General features: G+C 44.1%; 1 protein-coding gene across 9 annotated transcripts in view; it reads left to right on the top strand.

Moving 5' to 3' along the window:
- Nucleotides 1–20,762, top strand: part of adgrl2a (adhesion G protein-coupled receptor L2a) — a 127,859-nt gene that overhangs the window by 96,335 nt on the left and 10,762 nt on the right. For 6 of the 9 annotated variants that reach the window (XM_080430107.1, XM_080430115.1, XM_080430108.1 and 3 more), the window contains 13 exons: nt 222–325; nt 1,431–1,616; nt 2,371–2,409; nt 5,520–5,703; nt 6,581–6,703; nt 8,316–8,521; nt 9,206–9,379; nt 11,027–11,236; nt 12,342–12,562; nt 13,401–13,467; nt 18,349–18,440; nt 20,029–20,073; nt 20,383–20,409. In XM_080430107.1, the coding sequence (XP_080286233.1) occupies nt 222–325; nt 1,431–1,616; nt 2,371–2,409; nt 5,520–5,703; nt 6,581–6,703; nt 8,316–8,521; nt 9,206–9,379; nt 11,027–11,236; nt 12,342–12,562; nt 13,401–13,467; nt 18,349–18,440; nt 20,029–20,073; nt 20,383–20,409 (1,678 nt within the window). The remainder of the gene's footprint in view (nt 1–221; nt 326–1,430; nt 1,617–2,370; nt 2,410–5,519; nt 5,704–6,580; nt 6,704–8,315; nt 8,522–9,205; nt 9,380–11,026; nt 11,237–12,341; nt 12,563–13,400; nt 13,468–18,348; nt 18,441–20,028; nt 20,074–20,382; nt 20,410–20,762) is intronic. The other 3 variants (XM_080430110.1, XM_080430111.1, XM_080430112.1) reach the window with 3 other exon arrangements.

Here is a 20,762-nt window from a genome sequence, read left to right as displayed (position 1 = left end):
CACACACACACACACACACACACACACACACACACACACACACACACACACACACACACACACACACACACACACACACACACACACACAGACCTCATATCTTAAAATCTATAATGCACTTTGTTTGTTTCATGTCCTATGTTACTCATTAAAGGTTCTCTGATGTGTTTTGTAATGCTTCATGAGTGCACCTGTCTTGACTTGATTGTTTTCACTGACAGGTACAGCCTCCTATTTATGTGTCCTTTCCACTGGGACCTGGAATCCGAAGGGCCCCGATCTCAGCAACTGCACATCCCACTGGGTCAACCAAGTCGCCCAGAAGGTTTGTACGAGTCGCTCCGCCTGCCTCCCTGCTGATGGCCGTCTAAGAGGGGTTTATCTCCTGGAAATGTAGCATTCGGTGTCGTACCAACCTTGTAGATAAAGCTGGAGATGAAGGGAGATAATAGATATATTGCAGAGCTGTCTAGAGCTTCTGGCTGTGCGAAAAGCACCTTTTTGTAGCTTATTGTAAAATATAGACGGCCTTACTATACCATTTTCTCATCTGCCACCCTGTCAACTTGATGCTGTAAATAAAGGAGATAATAAGCGACCCCTGCCACTGCAAGGACTTTTTTGGCTGTAACTCTGTCAACATCTTACTCCAGTATGTCCAGTTTAGGGCTGCAACTATTAATGATTTCATTAGCAATTATTCTATCAATTACATTTTCAATTAATTGAATAATCAAGAAGTGTGTAAAAACTATATATCAATGACTCAATTAACCATTTAAGCGCTAATTTATACTTCATCGCACAACAGTGTCATGCAAAAGTAATGAAAATAGCCGATCTACAAGCTGCTTAGGCCAGACCCTGGGTCTGGCCTACATGAGGCTTTGTCGGTCTTTCCCTCTTTTCCTACCCAGCCAATCAGATGTCGGCATGACGTCACCTCGACGTCACCTCGATTATTTAACCACTAGGCCCTCACACCTACGTCGCACCTTTTATGCCTATATGGAGATCGCTGATCAGTATATGCCCATATATGGGCATGCCCCCTATTGTGCCCATATAAGGAGCTGACTGATTTGTTTGCCCCTGATGCCATGACGACACATTGAGGTTATACAACATACTCCATATACGGGCGTAGCCGCATTTGGAGCTCCTTATATGGCTATGGCTGAGTCATAGTGACATGAGTGTGACGATGTGGTCGGCCGGCCCGCGGGTCCTCCCTTAAGCCAATTTTAATAAGATCTTTTAAAACTTTTCGCCTATAATGACACGCCCAACATAGGCATAGATTATTCATAGATTATTTTATTATCGATTATTAATAATCGATCAAATCAATTAGTGCGATTAACTTTTGCACCCCTTCTCCAGTTTTGGTTTGATCCCACGTTAAGACTGTCATCTCACTTGCTTTGCAGATTCGCAGTGGTGAGAACGCTGCCAACCTGGCCAATGAGTTGGCCAAGCACACCAAAGGCCCCATCTTTGCCGGGGACGTCAGTTCGTCTGTACGTCTCATGGAACAGCTGGTGGACATCCTGGATGCCCAGCTGCAGGAACTCCGGCCCAGCGAGAAGGACTCTGCCGGACGCAGCTTCAACAAGGTATACAAGTCTCACTGTCTGGCTCTATCTTTTGCTCTCTCACTCTCTCTGTTCCCCTGAAATGAACCCTGTCCCCCCTCCCCTCCCACAGAAGGTCTTCCTCTTTTATCATCTTGCTGCACCTTACTTATTAAGATGAATACTACTGGCATTTTTCTAACTGATTCGCTCCGGGTCGGTCTCTGCATCTTAGTCGAGGTTATTGGGCTTAAGGTGTTTGGAGTTGTGTACACGCTTTTAAGTAAGCCATGCACAAAAAGGAATATAACGAGTCTGCTACCTTATTAAATGTTTGTATTTTTTGTTCCTGGCGTGAAGTCTGCCCGTGTCTCCTTTTCTTCTCAAAGTCGAGAAGGGGAAAAAGTCACAAGAAGTGACAGAAGCAAAAACAGAAAAGGCCAATTACTTTTGATTTCAGACTCTGACATGGAGCAAGAGATCTGTATTCATGGCTGTATTTGTACATTTTGAGGTAATTGCCATAATTTGCCCCTGCCAAGGTTAATAGTTCTGTGATGTGTCAAGAGACATGGAGAGGAAAATGAAACGGAGCCAGCGTGCTTTTGTTCTTTTACCTAAAGGTAGACTCGCCAGCAGCACTGGAGGCGTACGGAGCGACAGTGATTGGCGCAGTCGAGCCAGCCAGTCAGTCATAACACACAACTCTAGAAAAGCTTTATGCTCAAGCTTGTGAATTTGCTAATTGTTTGTCTCCACTGTTTCATCTTTTCTTTCCCCTTTTTCTAACGAAAAGCTTCAAAAACGAGAAAGGACATGCAGGGCATACATGAAGGTATTGGAGCTACGCTTCTGAACTGTTCAACCGTGCTTGCTGCCCTACCCACCTTCATACCCTCTGCTATATATGCCCCCTCCTGCCCAAAGCTCAGCAGCATGCACCCTCTGCTCTGTCTCGGATCCTGTGCTGTCCTTTCTTTATCTGTTTTTCTTGAGTAACGGCCTTCTACGCAGCCACAGTTGTACCCGAAGTGCTTTCTAAGTCGAAGAGAAGTCATCCGCAATTACCGATGTGGCTTCCTTTCATGAAAGTATATGTGTTTTGGTTTAGTTTGTTTCTCTTTGTGGTTACAGCGGTGGATTTGTTTTTGTTAGTATTTTATTTCCATCATGTTTTTATATTGTTTATTCAAGACTGTACACGTCTGAATTCACAACTCCCAGACTAAAAACAAAACATGTTTACATTGAGCTCATTATTCATTTACTCTGTGCTTTGCTGTTCTAGGACCATGTTGTTGTTGTTGTTGTTGTTGTTGTAGGTGCTGGGGATCTGCTATAAATATAAAAATACTAAACCAAAAAACCCTTCTGAATACTAGGGTCTCAGTCCACTTCCCTTTTTGATTTAGTGAAACCGTCGTCTCCAAGGACCGCTGCCTGACCTTTCACCACATGTGAAATCAAACCCACAGCGCTTGCTTTTCACGAGGACACCGGTTTTCATTTATGTTTAATAAATCAGAGTCATAAATCTCTAGTTCTACCTGGTTAATAGGGTGAGTCGGGTCAAGCCGTTGGTTCTCTCTCTTCTGGTCCTTTCTCCCTCTAATGCTTCCTACTCAGGCCCAGTCTTGCAAGGATTTTGGCCGTATATCCCTCAGCCATTAGGGAGGTCTGTGTCCTCCACCTGCCACCAATGTCGCCCCCCCCCATCCTCACCATCCTGATCTCTCCACTGGGAGGGTATTAAATTGGATCAGCTAATTAGCCCGTAGACGGCCGTGTGCTCATAAAAGACAAGAAAAGAAAGAGCAAAAAAAGTTTTTCAATTCCCATCCCCCCAGAATGTAACATCATCTGTTTTGTTGTATTGTTTTGTTTGCCGTGTCATCGGCATACAGTGCTGTTGATGTGTTTGTGGATCTCTGGTGCAAGGTGGTGTTTGGTGGGAGCAGGGGTGGGCGTGAGGCGGGGTGCGTGGGGTAGGGGGAGGCGGGTCGATGCAGATGACAGTATTTATGCGACTAATGACAGTATGAGAGGGGGGAGCTGGAACGACTGGCGATCGTTGAGTCAGCGGTATCTGACATCCGCCAAATTTGATGCAACTACGCATTAGCCCCGCGACCACCCCCGCCCTCCATCCCTCTCCACCACCCTCCACCGCTTCCCCCACTGCCGTCCCCCTGACATTGATTACTCTATTAGACACATTGATTTGATTATTTCCTGAGGAAATACCAGTGATGTCTGGGTCCTGTCCCCATTTTATCCACTCGCTGGTGAGCCGGCAAACTTGGGCTCAGAGAGAAAATGTCTGCATGAAGCGAGGAGACCGGAGGAGATCAGATTCGATAATCGTGCATTCTCCCTTGCTCTCCTAAATGGGATTGGAAACATTTATACCCTCCTGTCTGGTCGTTTTCTGGTCCTGTTAGCAGTGTGGCCCCTTCAGTTAAAGAGATTGTCCTGTAACTGGAAACTCTCAGTGTCAATACCCCTTGACCCCCAAATGTCTGCACTGATGACGTGTCCTTGAGCAAGACACTGAATCCCTCCCAACTCCAGGGGTGCTGACCTCCCTGTGGAGGAGATGAAGGGAAAACGTTCAATCCTGGTCATCATTATTGAGCATCAAAAAAGGCTACATTATGTACGTACAGTATAGCCATTGGAATTTCAACAGTGTGCTTGTTAAACCATGTAAAAAGTCAGTGCAGTCATTTACCTCCCTGTTGCCCTGCCGTCATACACCAGCAGACCATATCCATGAATTTTCTCATGTGCTTCGTCACAGTGACAGATCTCGATGAACACGTTTACTTTTTTTTTTCTTAGGGGGCCAAGCATGAAGTGCGTATAGGCACCCTATTTTATCCATTAGTTTTGTTATTATTAATTGACAGCTACTTGCACTGTCCATTCGCTTTTTATCAAACTTAAATGGTGTTGAGATTAATCTTACTCTGTTTGGCCAAACACACAGACTTTGAACAGGCAAATCTCTTGCACTGTTTGACCTACAACCATGAAACTCTCAATATCCCTCTCATAAGGAACACATTTGCCACTGACCTATAAGCTCCCCCTCTTAGATTGTCTGCCATTTTTTATTTGATGAAAGATCGCCACTCCTAGGATTTTTCTACGAGGATCTGCATGAAATTTCCTACATACAATCTATGGACCAATATTCCCTGTTGAAGAAAGTTTGTGCATCAATAAATGAAGACTCCATGACCCAATGAATATTGTAGTTTTGTTACTATTATTATTCTGCTGTTAACTGCATAACCGCCCAGTCACGTTTTATGAAACTTAGCGGACTGAGGGTCATATCAGCTTTAAATAAATCTTACCCCGACTGGCCAAAGGGGGGACTATAGCAATCGATTGAATATGCAACTTTTTAACAGGCATATCTCATGCCCTGTTTTTCCTATATGTCATATGTTTTACACTCTTCTCATGAGGAGTGAATGTGACTCAAGGACCCATAAGCTCCATCTCTTCGATTTTCCACCATTTGAATTTCATGAAAAATAAATCCCTGCTCGCCCTAGGATGTTTGAGCAATCTGCACAAAACTTTCTACGCACAATGTATGGACCAATATCTGAATTCCCAGCGTAAGAAAGCTTTGTACATACAAAAAAAAGCCTCCAATTAGCCAATGAGTATTGTTCACAAAGAGGCGAATAGCTCACAAATGCTTTCACTTAACAGCACAACACTTTGTATGCTTATCAGCAGACATAAGCACAAGCTGGCCGATTGACCGCATGCTGTCGCTATGGCGTGTTGCGCTCACTGCTTGGCCCCCCCCGCCCCCAGTATTAATGCTTGCAGCTATGTTCTTTTTTAGTTTAGAATATTTGCAACATTTATAAACGTTTCAGAATCACTCGTATATTTCTTTTGTTTTCTTTGTGGTGGAATCAGGCCATTGTGGACACAGTGGATAACCTCCTGCGACCGGAAGCTTTGAAGTCGTGGCGGGACATGAACAGCACCGAGCAGACTCACGCTGCCACCATGTTACTGGATACCTTGGAGGAAGGGGCCTTTGTCCTCGCTGACAACCTCATGGAGCCTGCCATTGTCAAAGTGCCTGCCGACAATATCAGTAAGTGAACAGAGTATAAAATGCAAATGTAAAAGAATGACAAGCAGTAGAGCAACTGTGCCGGTTGTGTGTGGCGAAAATTAATTGAGAGAGGATCCATTGGAAGGCAAAACGAGGCCACTGCATGAGAAAGGAACTTTGTTTTCGTAATGTGTGTGTTTCAACCTCGGGGGAATGCGGGGAGGGGAAAAAAATAAAGGATATTAGGTTTAACGAGTCTCTCACTGACACAGTGATGAATCTACGACAATTAAAGAGACTGGATTCTGTGATTGCGAGTGCTTAAGTTTATAAATGTGTGTGTCTGGACCTTGTAACTCTATACATTAATGTGAACATTAGCCCGCAGTGGAGGCTTATAAAAAGTACAAACATTGTTTATCCACTGCCTCATTCCCCACTTTTTCGTTTTTTTTTTCTCCCTAGCTCAGTGTGGATGTGACTTTTTCATTTTCCCAGGCCTGATTTAAAACAAATGTCAAGTTTTTATCTTGCAAATCCAATCGAAGTGTAGTTTTTTTGGGAAGAAAGGATCACCTTGGCGCTGACATTTTAGTTCAATAGCTCAGTTTTTGCCTCGATTCACCTTTTTTAAATTGCAGCCGCATGTCTGTACGCAACATCGGTTGTGAGTTAGGAATGTAAGTAAGAAGGTCTTGGAATAAACAGACTCTTTTATTTTCATGTCATGACCTTTTGCCCAAGTCAAACATGCTGTAAAAACTGTCATCTCTGTCTGTCTGTCTCTCCCTCTCTCTCTCTCTCTCTCTCTCTCTCTCTCTCTCTCTCTATCTATCTCTATCTCTACCTCTACCTCTGTCTACGTCTCCCCTCATCACACCATCACCACTGGACCAAACCAACTTGGGACGTCCAGTTCTGGATGTGTATGTGCTGAGCACGGACGGGCAGGTGCAGGATTTCAAATTTCCACAAGCCGGCCGAAATGGCATCTCCATCCAGCTGTCTGCCAACACTGTCAAACTCAACAGTCGGAATGGTAAGCCCATCAAAACCGGGAAAGCATCTGTGTCATTTCATAGATTTTAGCGTTGGCTGTAAAAAAAAAAGTAGCCAACAAGCTCATAGCACGTCATTTTGTGCCGTGCTGCGAGCTTGTACATCTAAAACATTTTAGAAAAATCTTGAAATTGTAATTTAAATTGTTTTACACAAAGCTTCTCTTCTTGGGGGGGGGGGGGGGTTGGGGGTCCCTGGCACAAAAAAAAATCTGATGGGGGTCCGCAGCCAAATATATATATATAAATTTGCGGGTTCCGGGAAAAAAAGGGTTTGAGAAATACTTGTTTAGAAAGCATTTGTAGAATCGGCCTCAGGTCTTAATGGTTAAACACACCGTGGACGGAAGGAAGGAAGGGGGTGAGGAAGGAAGGAAGGAGGGAGGGAGGGAAGGAAGAAAGAATCAATGAAAGAAAAAAAAACATGGGTAGAAGAAGGAAAGAAACAAAAAAAAATGAACCAGGGAAGAAGAAAAAAAAGGAAAGAAAGACACAATAAAATAAAGAGTTTCCCGTGTGGGCCGCGTGGTGAAAGAGTGTGGAGGGTTGTCTTCTTTCATTTCTGTTCCCTTCCCTGTGTGTCTATGAAAAGGTGAACAGTCTGTCAAACTGGCCTGTCAATGCTGCCCGTCAAAGCCCACAATGTGGTGTGATTACTCACCGCCACTGTTAGTTAGGGAGCACCTCAAAGGATTTGATCTCTGAAACCCTGAGCTCTGATATTGGCAGAAAAATGACAGGCCCCACTTAAAAGTGTTCGCTCGCTCTCTCTCGCTCTCTGTCATACTCGCTCTCTCTGCTATCCTCCTTACTGTCAATATCTCTATCTCTTTCTATCCCCCCCACCACCACCACCAACCTGTTCTTTCTTGTACTTTCACCTTTTCAGCAGCTATGATAAATCTTTTACACCGCTGAGTATTGATTTAGTTGCATGTTTAGGCTCTAGTAGTCCAGTACGTGGTTTACAAATGGTGTGCTAATCCAGGTGTGCCCTGGGATTTTGTGACAACACATTATTATTGCAATACAACTATACGAAATGTTATGAATTACAAATATATATTGTAGCGACCCCGCAAAAGACCCGGCAGTAACTTGGTCCCCCAAGTTGGCTAGCTCTCTTGGAGTTGCTTGTTACCTGCTGGTCTACCGAGCTGGAGCCCGGGGTTCGTCTCCAGCTTGGGTCGCGAAACGTTACAATATTTTAACCACCTTCTTTCTATCCCCAAAAAAATTAAGCTAAATCAATAGATCTACAAGCTCATAGCGCGTCATATCACGATGGGTTGTGAGCTTTTAGATAGGCTATTTTCACTATTTTAGAACATTTGTGAAAGTATGAAATAGGCTTAAGTGGTTAAACGTTTTATTTGGCATTAGTAAATAAAATATAGACGTTTGCAGAGTGATAAGAGTGTCAGTGATGTTATAGAATCTTTTTTTTTTTTTTTGCATGGATTTGATATGAATACAGGTGTCCCTTGAGATTTTGACTTGCCCATTGGTGTGCCTTGGGCACAAGTTTGAAAACCACTGGTCTCGAGTTATTAAACCATCTTATGCCCGTCCTCATCCCTCTCTGTCTTAAAGGAGTCGCCAAGCTGGTCTTTGTGCTCTACAAAAACCTGGGTCAGTTCCTGGGCACGGAGAACGCCACCATCAAGATGGCCAACGACGCCTACGGGCGCAACGTGTCGGTCGCCGTCAACTCTGACATCATCGCCGCCTCCATCAACAAGGAATCCAGCCGTGTGTTCATTAACGACCCGGTGATTTTCACCCTGGAGCACATCGACGTGAGTGCCCCCCCACCACCCGCCCCCCGTCCAAAACTAATGGAGAGGTCATATTAAAAATCACCAGGAGAGTACAGCCGAAGTAGACAGAGACCATTTGAATTGTAAATGTCTGGCTAGGTCAGGCAGCAGTTTATTTAAGTCATTGAACATCAAATTAAAGGAGTCTTTAGAACCTAAGTGAATTCTTAATGAAAACTAATTCTTTAATCAACATTGGGATATAAATGATACCCATTTTCTTTTATAGAAGGGGGGGAAATTAACTCCTAGATTAGCGGTACAATCGTGGATGAAATTACTGGAGCACCAATTATCTTCCGTCTTTTAAAGTTGTCACGAGAGTTCCCAGAGGGCCGTGCGTGACTCCATTCTTTACCAGAGAAACTGTGCAATTCCAGCGATGTGCCGTCAAACAATTACCGCCTCTCTGTTATCAAGGCCCTCGTATACCCCGCCGATGCCTTGCTTGATTTGGCAAGCATGTGCCAAATGAGATACAACATAGGAATTGCTTTGTAAGAGCTCTGAACTGAAAAAAAAAAGAAAGAAACCCTCATCCATGTCAGTACGGGGGGAATACTTTCTGTAAGCAGGGGGTAAATGGCCTCGGTGTTCTGCATGTACTTCAATTTCAGACAGTCAATTATTTGGACACTTAACCATATCTCTTGTTATCTGCAGATGGAGCACTACTTCAACTCCAATTGCTCCTTCTGGAATTATTCCGAGAGGAGTATGATGGGTTACTGGTCGACGCAGGGCTGCAAGCTCCTGAACTCCAACAGGACGCACACCTCCTGCTCGTGTAGCCACCTCACCAACTTTGCCATCCTCATGGCGCACCGGGAAATCTCAGTACGTTTGCTTCAGGGATTCATGTTCACCTCTTGTCTTATACCCCTCTTGGGGTCCCAGAGATGAAACTTATCAAATGGGGGTCTGTGGCCTAATGCATATCAGTCTGCGGTTGTCTTATTCCACTCAAAGGACATGTGTGTCTACAATTCATTTATTTGAATTTGTTGGCTGAAAATACCACCATCAGATTATGCATTGTATAGCATGCCTCTATATCCATCTGTTTCAGTTATTTTGCTGGACAGGCTGTTTCTGTGTCTAGCTTTTAATACAAATGAGCTGCTGCTCCCCACACCCCCCTGGTTGCCTCTACAAGGTTCTCATCTGCCCCTGGAGCAGTGGTGGAAAGTGGCTAAGAACATTTACTCAAGTATTTTACTTGCACAATTAAGTAACATTTTGAGTTACTTTTACTTTTCTTGAGTATTTCTATTTTTCAATATTTCAAACTTCATAACATTTAGAATACAGGCCTTTTACTTGTAACAGTGTTTTTATATTGTGGTATTGATAGTTTTTAATGAGTCCCCACTTGACATCTTCCCTTTGTTGAATCACAAACCTGACCTAGGCAGCCCACATACGGACTGGGTTGTGTCTTTTAACAATTTGTTAATGGGCACATCAGAAACCCAAATGTACTGTATGTGCAAATGTTTCCGTAATATGTAGACGTTTGGACATTTCATGATAAAATAGCATTTATAAAATTTTAACCAATTTATAACATTTTAACCAATAAGTTTTTATTGGAGTACCACTTCTCTGCTCTCTGATGTCCGGCAGAAACCAGCCAACTCCAAAATGTTCATTTTTCAGGAAATGACTAAAACAAAACAAAAAGTGGAGTTAGGAGGTTTTGTTCATCATTGATAAGACCAGCTAAATGGACCTCAAAGCTCTCAATGAGGTTGGAGGTCAAAAGGCGGTGGAGCCTGGAGTCAGCAAAACCAGTTAACTCCAGCCCCCTTTGGTGGACTTAGCTAGTTTAGCAGAAAGTTTGAGGATCCAATGGAGTTTTGTCAGAAGCGCTTTTTAATACTTTTCATTGGTTAATATTTTTTTAATCAACACAGAGACGTAAAGGGTGTTCAATAGCACTGATTTATGGAAAAAAAAGTTAGCTGGTTTCTGCCGGACAGCAACAATACATAACATCCTCTGGTTCATAGTAGTGTAGTAGCATGTTGCTACATTGTAGAGATTTTACCGTTTTAATACGATTCATCGTCATTAATACGATAAAAAAGAAATGGGTCATTTTGATCATTTCAGAGCGAACACCTTCAACCAAAACATTTAGCTATTAGAATATTTGAACTACACCAGCCATACCTACCGTGTACACAGTATCTGCCATTTAATTTGAACCACAGCCCTGCTTTAAATTCCTTGCAGTCACTTGTCCTCTATCACTCAGCTGATCACATCCATCTGAACGGAGGACCTCAGCACCTCTGATTAATGGCGTGCCCATCAGTTACTTCCAGGCGCCTTCCGTGAAATACAACGGCAATGTTTCCACAGCCGCTCACGGCGGCTTGACAAGTGGGCGCGCCAGGAAACCCTCAATTCGTCCTATTGACAAACCAGCTTATTAATTTGGTCCATCCTTTATCTCCCCCCATCCCCCTTCCCTTCCAGGGTAAAGATGGAGTGCACGAGTTGCTCCTCAGTGTCATCACTCGCGTGGGGATCGTGGTGTCCCTCGTCTGCCTGGCCATAAGCATCTTCACCTTCTGCTTCTTCCGGGGCCTGCAGAGCGACCGCAACACGATCCACAAGAACCTGTGCATCAATCTCTTCATCGCCGAGTTAATATTTCTAATTGGTATCGATATGACGGAACCCAGGGTAAGCGGGAACGATTGCGCTCTATTGATCTTGGATTTTGATTTATTCCCTACCCCCCCAAACCTGTCTCGTTTTACCCACCACCCCCCCCACCCTACAAAGCAAAACAAAGCACCCTTCCGATGTGAAATTGATGAGTCTCTGTGTGTTGTTTGTTTCTAACCCTTCCCGTTCCTGACATGACACGAGTCAGGGAGCATCATTTATATTGATTACTAAAGGGCCATGGCGCTCACTTGATAGCTCCTTTATCCTCTTGTCACTTTAATGACACAGCATGAATGGCTCATACCGACTAGCTCACATTCTGTGGTGCATGCGCTGCCTTGTGTTTCTTGGTTTCCCTTCCATGTTCAGTGAGAAAAGTGGAAGAATCTTCTCGTTGAGAGTATTTTTTGTATAGTAGAGGGATTCAAGTGTACATGCTAAATTGGGGCGGGTGGTTTAATCCAGCAATAAACCTCACAATAGATTGTATTGTTTAAATTGCTGCAGTATTGTGGCAACGTTTGACCAGGACTTCAACAGAGGCTGTGTGGAGGCTGATGTCAATTTTCATCAGTTTGACTGAACTGCATCAAATTACAGTGGAAGGAAAAGAGAGTGCAGTAGTTTAAAATATAACAATGCACTCTTTTCAGTAGGATTTCAAAAGATTCAGATGTTGGCACGAGAGTTAGAATAAAAAGTGGCTTTTAATGTATCCACATTGGCTTAGTACCACTTACTTTAAAGCCTAAGCTCTATTCCACAATTTTTTTATAAATAGTTATTTCATCCATTTGGACCATGGAGTCAGGTTTTATAATACAGATGTGAGGGTGCAGAAAACTGTAAGGATTTAGAAGATATTTTTTGAATCGGCCTCAGATCTTAATGGGTTAACAAGGGTGGGAACTGTTAACTCATGAGCAACCCTGGCTTCTACACCTTGTTTGTTCTCCAAGAAAATCCAATTCCTGCCAGAGCACCAAATAATGAATTGGCGAAAAGTGGGGAAACTCCTAACATTCCCAATTAAAATGTGTGCCCAATTCTTTTTAATCTTATTTCAGCTTGTTATTGTTTTAACCAGCCAACTCAATGAAGCCCTGCTCTGTTGTAGATCGGATGCTCCATCATCGCCGGGATCCTGCATTTCTTCTTCCTGGCTTCCTTCTCCTGGATGTGTCTCGAGGGCGTCCAGCTGTACCTCATGCTCGTGGAGGTTTTCGAGAGTGAATACTCACGGAAGAAGTACTACTATGTTTCCGGGTACCTCCTCCCCGCCATCGTGGTCGGCGTCTCGGCGGCCATCGACTACAGGAGCTACGGCACAAAGAAAGCGTGAGAGAAGCAGTTCAAACACTTCCGCCTTATTTTATTTTTTGAAACATTTTGGCAAATGTTGACAAATCTCGTCTAATGTGAGTCCAAATCTTTTCAGATGGCAGTCCACAGCCAAATAGATTTCAATTTGAGGGTCCATGACATGAAAATGGTTGAGAACCACCGTTCTAGATTAATACCAGGCAAACACAGAATATAAAACCCAGACGTTTGGCGCTGTGTGGGGCTTACCTGACCTACCCTGCCGTGATGATGAGTGGTTTTCTTTTCAGAACACGCGGCTTCTGGATAGAAAGCCCACTCATCACTCCTGCGAGTGTCTTATATCTCCGTCCCTGGAGACTACACCAAAACATTTGAGCTACTCTGCCTGGAATGGGCAGCTGTTCAATTTTTTATGTCATTTTGAAAGACTTAACGCTGTGGTTTTGGGGGGTTGGTGTGGAGAGGCACAGCCACATTAATACCTCTCTGCTCAAAGACCCTCCTGTGACCTCTTGTTTGTAAATGCTCTCTTAAAGAGAGGCAGTGCAGGAAAAGCCTTTTACGTTAGATTAATGGCTGTATTTGAGTTAACACCGGGCTAGCAGGCCAGACTACTTAGGGTCCTTCCAATTATTTTGCGTTAACCATGTTAACTTTAAACTCTTGTGGGAGCTTTTGAGTTGATTATTGACAGAAAATTATCTGCTCCGTGTCGGGGTCCTAAGGTTATGTTTTTGGCCCAGAATTAATTTCCTTCTGTTAATATTTGGTCTACCGAGGGAGGAGATGGGGATGCTTTGTGTGTTGTGACAAAACTGAAGGGTTTGTTTTTCTTTGTTTTCCATTATAGGTGTTGGCTGAGAGTGGACAATCACTTCATATGGAGCTTCATAGGACCCGTCACCTTCATCATCATGGTATGTTTTGCTTTGTTTTGTTGTATTTGTTTTTTTCTTCCTGAGCATGAGGTGACAGAGTTCAGACAAGGAGTGAGACAGAGAGAGAGAAAGATGTAAAAGGGAGAAACAGGATGGAAGGGAGGGGACAGACTGATGGTACAATCTGCTGACAATGTTTACTTTTCAGTGATGTTTTTTATTATTATTATTATTATTTATTTTTTTGCACCCAAGGATAGATGTTTGAAGCATCACATTGTCACTGCCTCTTACCTGAGTGAGTCTCGGTTTAACAGTGTGTTTTCACTCGGCATTTCCCCAGCCCCCTTGAAGTATTCTTTTTTTTTTTTTACTGAATATGAATGTGTGCCATCTAGTCAGAGGTAAAGCCCAATGCCTTTGAAGTTCCACTTTTTTCGTTGTTACACAAGAAAATATGATCTTGAAATCTTGAAATGCTCCCACGGCGTGCATTGTACAGCAATAGATAAGATGGCAATGTGCAGATTATAGCCGAGATTGTTGATTTCTTCTCTGTATCAGCCTGTGTGTGCGCTCATGCGTGGTAGTGTGAGCGTGCGCACACACGCACTCGCGCGTGTGTGTGTCTCCTTCAGTGGTAAATAGCACAGGACGCTGTCAGGGAAAAGTAGAAAGCAAACGTCCCTCTCTGTTTGGTCAAGGACCATCGGGGGGTGAAGGACATACAGCATATTATATTGACATATGTGCCATTGAAGCATGCAATTATTTACTGGTCATGACATTATTATCTTGCACTCCATCCGAGGGGCTGTGAGGAACTGGGCCTGGGGGAGTCTCACCTCCTCTCGGAAAAAAAAGGGGGAAAAAAAGAAATAGCAGGTGGTGTTTCTCAGACGGGGCCTTCCAGCCTTAGAGCCGCCGTCTATTGCTTTGCCCCGCCTGTACACAGAGGACTGGCGGTATTTGTTCAGCGGAGTGTTCATTATCCAGCTTAATGGCTGGTATCTATACTGTAGATACGCGGTGACCTCCGGTGAGCAGTGAGCTGACATTGAAAGCCTGCTGGAGAGAGAGAGGGGGCACCCGGGTTTGAATCCCAATGTGTCTCCCTTAGACCACCAGCTGACCGCAGCAGGCTCTCGCTCACTGTGAAGATCTAATGTGGCCCTTGATGTCTGTGTGTTAATAGAATGGAAAGAAAACATCCTTTTGGTTAAAAATAATTGAGGACAAGCTAACTTTATTCAAATGTATGCTATATCATTATCCTCCGGTTTCTACCCGTCTCAGCGAATGCTCCCATCAGCCAACGCAGGAATATGTTTTCGCTTTCTAAATTGGATCCTTGTTGTGTTCCAATCACACGTCCGCTGCCGCAACTTATTTGCATGAAAAATGCGTCTGTGCTAGAGAGATGACGATTGGGATCCCCGTGGCATTGACCTGAGAGGATAGAACCGTGACCCCACAAGAAGCTGATGTATTGGAGCAGAGCTAATATGCGACAGAAATGAGGATTTGCAGCGGCGGCGACCTGGGGCATTGCAGCGCAGCCATGCCATGAACGCGCCACGCTGTTTTCACTGTTTTAGCAACAATTGAACACGAAAAGATAAAGTGCAGTGGCAAAGGAGCATCTCAGGGGAACGCTGCAGGAGCAAGGTTCCTTCACGCAACCCGTGACCCGAGTTTCTCAACAAATTGGCTTTGTTCTTGTCGATGACGGAGAGGGAGAGGAGAGCAGAGGAAGGGGAGAAAAAAATCACAACGATGCTTTTGATCTTGCACTGCGTTGACACCACACGCCCTTATTTCTTTGTCTAGAGTGAGGGTTCCCAAACTTTTCAGCCCAAAATAATCATATGAACTGGGGACCCCCCCACCCTGACAAGCACTTGGAATTGTAGGCATTACATTTAGTTTGACTCGGTTCCACAGATAAATATTGTGAAAATAGACGAACTACAAGCTCACAATGTTGTTTTGTTTACTGTTGAGTGAGAAAACAACGTTGCACATTAAGCTAATCATCTGGGGACCCCCCCAAAATAATTTGGGGACCCCCGGTTTGGGAACCACTGGTCTAGAGCTCACGTCTGCCTGGCCAGACCGACACTTGACACAAACGCTCTGTTTCTGACCAGAGGTGGTCGGCGGACTGAAGGGCTCAGATGATGAGCGCTCCAAATCTCCATCGTATGTGACTGCTGGTCCTCTTCTTCCCTCTCTTTTAATACTCTCATCTCTCAATTTATTGTATTTATTTTTTCTGGCTGAAACTGGCCTTAACGACTTAAACCCCAGCATCCCTATTCTGGGGGCAAAAATAGCCGATCTACAAGCTCACAACGCGATTGTGGAGCAAAAACTGGGCGTCGCCTAGGACGGAGCCCTGGGGGACTCCGGTCGACGAAGTATATAGGGTTTAAGTGGTTAAATGCCAGAGGAGAAGCAGCAGCAGGCCGCAGGCTGTGGCTTTCAGCGCTCCCCCCTCCCTCTTGTCTCCGGGCACAGAGGGGTATTAGCTCCATGAAGGTGGAACATGGAACTAATGAGTGGTGGTGGTGGTGGTGGTGGGGGCGAAGCCATTAGTATGCCTGAGATGGCTTCAACGCGAGGCCTCCTGGATCATGACACGTCGCGAGGAGTTCTTGTCATCCGGACAGCTCCATCTGCACCTTCAATATTTCATTCACCCTGCAGGTTCACCCGGAGTTCAGCGTGTGTACACACACACACACACACACACACACACACACACACACACACACACACACACACACACACACACACACACACACACACACACTCCACAAAAAGCTTTCTCCTCGGTCCCACTGTGGCAAGGTGCTTCTGCATGGCTTGCGGTGATGATTCAGAGAGAGAGAGAGAGAGAGAGAGAGAGACATGGCAGCAGCTCTGCTCTCGCAAGCAAGGTAGCCAGGGTTCCCCTGGGAGGGGCCGAGAAAGCGTGTCGGGTGGGGGCGGGAACATGTGCCATGCTGCTAGGTTGCTCTAAAGCACTGTGTCCCCCCTCCTCTGTCTCATTGGATCCATGTCACCACTGCAGGCTCTGCGTTAAAGGGATTTTTTCAAAAGTCCTCACCCCATCCTGCCCTTTCAACATGGTCCCCCCCCACACATCACCTACCTCCCTCCTTCCCTGCTGTCTGACTCGTACAGGGAGGCTGATGGAAATAATGGCTGATGGCTGTGAAAACAAAGCACTGCATCAGTGGTGTGTTTGATATATAAAAGGACCCCGCACCCATTTAGGATTCTTTTTTTCCCTTCTCCATCATCATCATCATCTTTTTTGTTTTTTTTGTTATTGTGAGCGGCTCCACCAGTTGATTGCGTCAGTGGGGAGAGTGATGTATTGATCTCTGACATCCCTTTCATAGCAACGCTCGGCAGAATTCAGGGAATTTTTGTGTCCGTGACCGTGAGTGAATGGGCCGAGGTCTCTCTGGGTTCAAGCTCACAGAGGGCATTCATTTATCCCGTGCCCTCGTACCGCGGTAACGCTTTTACATTTATTTATTTTGGTCAATGTTTTTCCAGTGTTTTCCAAGGATAGAATAATATCATTGAAATAATTTATCCAAGGGGGCTGACTTGAACAAGCATTTGAAATGAATAGCTACCCTGCACAGATTTCAGATTTCTCCCAATTCTATGTGTAAATTGTATTTGCAAATTCTTTACTGCACAAGAGTAGTAGTCTTTAACCACTTAAGTCCATTTTGTCGTACAATGGTGTCGCACTGCAAAAATAGTAGATCTAGTTAGATATAGTATCTTGAAAAAAATGAGAAATTAGGCAAAACATTTACACCTATAATCACCTGCCCAAAATAGGAACGCCGGCGGCCGGTTGAAAGAGGTTAATGTACACAGTTGAGGACACACTATATTTACATTCAATATCCTTCTATTTGTTCCTCTATAAGATATTCACAGTAGGTATTCCCAGATGCTATGGTTGCATGGCTGGTTAGCAGAATAGTTCCACAGTGTGGTTTTGAGTGTGTATGCTGCAGCGCATGCAGTCACTTACTTGTCAGAGACTTGTTTGTCCCAGAATAAATGTTTTTGAAGTCAATTATTTGGTGTGGCTCCTGGTTGGCCCATCCAGCCTTAAAAAAAGTCTCTAAATCAAGCTATTGATTTTTGAGGTGCAAGCAAATAAAACCTTGTAGTATCCTTCTCTCAACCTGATGTGTTCCACTCACTTTCTTAGGATTTAATACAATATTAAATCAAGAAAATACAAGCCATATGAATAAATTTTTTTTCCTTCCATTCTTTCTTGATTTCTTACTCTCTTTAGCTTTCTCTATCTCTCGCACCACCCTCTCTCTGTGACTCCTTTCTTTCTTTCTTTCTTTCTTTCTTCCCAAGAATCCAAGAAAATATGCCGTGTTCTCCAAGAAAATATGCCGTGTTCTCTCGAGCCTTTTACATCTTGTATGTTATAATATTTCACTATGTGCATAAAACGATACGCAGTTGTTTTGTACAACAAGAGGGTCTCCAGTTTCCCCACCCCCCTACTTTTCATTGCCCCCTGACATCGCCCAGACTGTTGTGTGTGGCTGGGTTTCTGATGGATTTTAATGCATCTCCATGCTCTTATTGATATAGAATGACACTAAATTTGGCGCCAGTCGGGCCGTCTGAGTCCGGCAGAAACGATAGATGTTTATTGGATTAGTCTGTGGACGAGTGGAAATTCGAAGGCACTCGTCTTTTAATAGTTAAAGACAAATTAACAGTTTATCCTCTCTCACTCTCCCCCCCTCTCTCTCTCTCTCTCTGTCCCTCACTCCCTCTGTCTCTCTTTCTCTCTCTCTTTTTCCTTGGGTCATTAATCTTCATGTATAAACTGTGCCATTATTTGTGTTTTGACAGCTCAATCTCATCTTCCTGGTCATCACAATGTACAAAATGGTGAAGCACTCTACGACACTGAAACCTGACTCCAGCCGACTGGAGAATATCAAGTAAGTAACCCCACCTCCACATTCTCATACTTATTGAAAATAAACTGTTTGTCTAACCAACAAGAAGAATACCACATAATGCCTTTCAAACGCCTTACTTTCTCTCACTCACAAAAAGAAAAGTTTTGCCTTGCACAGAGTGAAACATTTCTTGTTTGACTTCGTCGCTACCGGAGCCCATTAGGGAAAAAAAGTGCATTCCTAAAATAGCTTACAGATGAACCAATATGTTATTTGCCTTCTGCCACCCTCTACAAACAATCACAAGCCATTGGCTCCCTTCATTTCGTAGGTAATATTTTTCTTTTTTTGACCTGATAACATTCGATGACAGGAAATCATTTATTCCCTCCATTCCTTCCCCTTCTCCAGTTAATTTTACTTTCACTACCAGACGAGTCCTTGTCAGCAACATTACAGTATCTTGCTTTCCCCCTCTGGTTGAAATTTAAATTGTCCAGACAGAACATTTAACCAGAGGAATTCCAATTGACTCCAGAGATCTCAGATTTTATACAGGGGCCGGTGGTTTTTTAGAATGAGAATTATGGCATGACCGAGCTGTAATGATGACAACATTGACTTTGTGAGTGGTCTTTCAAGTCCTTTGTTGTGTTGCTCCAAGCCGCTGACCACAGAATTGCATTGGCATGACACACACCACTCTTAAGTCTGCGACTTAACTATGCGTTGTTAGGCCTGCAGGGTGGGGTATAGGGGAAGTGCTACCATGTGTGTTCTCCCCTTGGAACCAGTCAAGCCTCTTTTATAGTTCCCAGCACCCTTTTAGTCTAGGAAAAGAAGTTCCTCATCAATGCCACTGGCAGCCAGACCACTACCGCTTTCCACCGACACCACCCTACCCCGCGCCACCCCGCCCAATCTGCTAACGAGCTTAGGTTTTGTCAGTAGCCTCAACATTTGTTAAGTGTTTTGCTTTGGGAAGGGGGGAGCAAGTGTTTTTTTCCCCGCTGTGCGGATTGTTTGCATTCAGGGAAAACAATATTTATTGCCACAAATCAAGGAGGGTGTTTCAGGGTCTGGGCTGGGGGGTTTGTTGTTCAAAGTTTCAAAAGCGTGGCTCTGTGGTAGCCATTTACGCCGCTATATTATGCATTTAAACTCCCACTTTGTGTAGGAGGAGTGGTTTTGCTATTTTTGCTAGCGTTTGTTATTATTCATTTCTTCTAATGAATGTGTTTTAGGCATGTGTGTTTAGCAGCACACTGGTTAAATTGCAGTGTGTTTAGCAGCACACTGGTTAAATTGCAATCAGAAAAGAATGGTTGAGGCTTTTTGGCTTATTCGAGATGGCCTTTTCCCCACCGATGTTTGCTCTAATGATGGCAAATAAAACATCGTAAAACAGTGAATCTTGTGTAAATTTCCAGTATATTAGTGTTTGTTGTCTTGTTGGCTTTATGTTGTTTGTACCAGAGATGTCACAATCCTGTTTGGGAACACAACATACTGTAGCACCAGTGTCATTGCATGTTGCATGTAAGAGAGAAAGCTAACCCACACGTCTCCTTTCTCTTCTCCTATCGTTTTCTTCTTGTCTCTCTCTCTGTTCTGTCATCCACACCAGTAATTATCGTGTTTGTGACGGCTACTATAATACCGATTTGCCTGGGTAAGCTTCTGCTATACATCTCAGATAATATTACCCACATTGCACCACCCACGCAGAGCATAAATGCAAATTTGACCGCAGACAAGCGTCTGCTCTGACTGAATGCTTTACACATTATACTGTAATTGAATCATCAACAGCCAAACACACAACTCTCGGTCCTTGTTAGCCCCATAATTTCATTGCCTCCCGTAATTTTCCCTGGATCAAACTTGAAGATATCTCACTTAAATGCCGACTAACCCACGCTGTGATGCGTTCTGATCTAATTGTGTTTCTCTCTTCCCGCTTATCATGCTCGCTCTCTAGCTATGAAGATAATAAACCGTTTATCAAGTAAGGACATGTTGCCCAGCAGTCTCCTCTTCAGCCTATAGCTGATTCTCTCCTCGTCATTTTGTTTTCGCCTTCTATCCCTTTGTTCTTTTCTTGTCTTTCTCTCTCTGGCCCTGGTTTTACCGTTCATTCATTACTCAGGTCTGAGGTCTGCTCATTCAGTCTGTTCTCGTTCTCACGTCCAATGTCTCCATAACCTTCATCTCGCAGTCCGGTGTTAGTGTTGTGTGTTTGAAGTTTGATCCCCTGACCTCTGGCGGTGTCTGAAGGATCCCCAGGACCTTCACACACCAGTTGGGGGGAATGAATCCTCCCCCTCTAACTCTTTCCACACTCTCCCTAGCTCCCCAGAT

Source organism: Gymnoscopelus braueri (genome assembly GCF_963280865.1).
Source record: "Gymnoscopelus braueri genome assembly, chromosome: 6".
In the NCBI taxonomy this organism is placed as follows: Eukaryota; Metazoa; Chordata; class Actinopteri; order Myctophiformes; family Myctophidae; genus Gymnoscopelus; species Gymnoscopelus braueri.
Note: the sequence above shows the minus strand (reverse complement) of the source record. Positions and strands in the feature narration are given on the sequence as shown.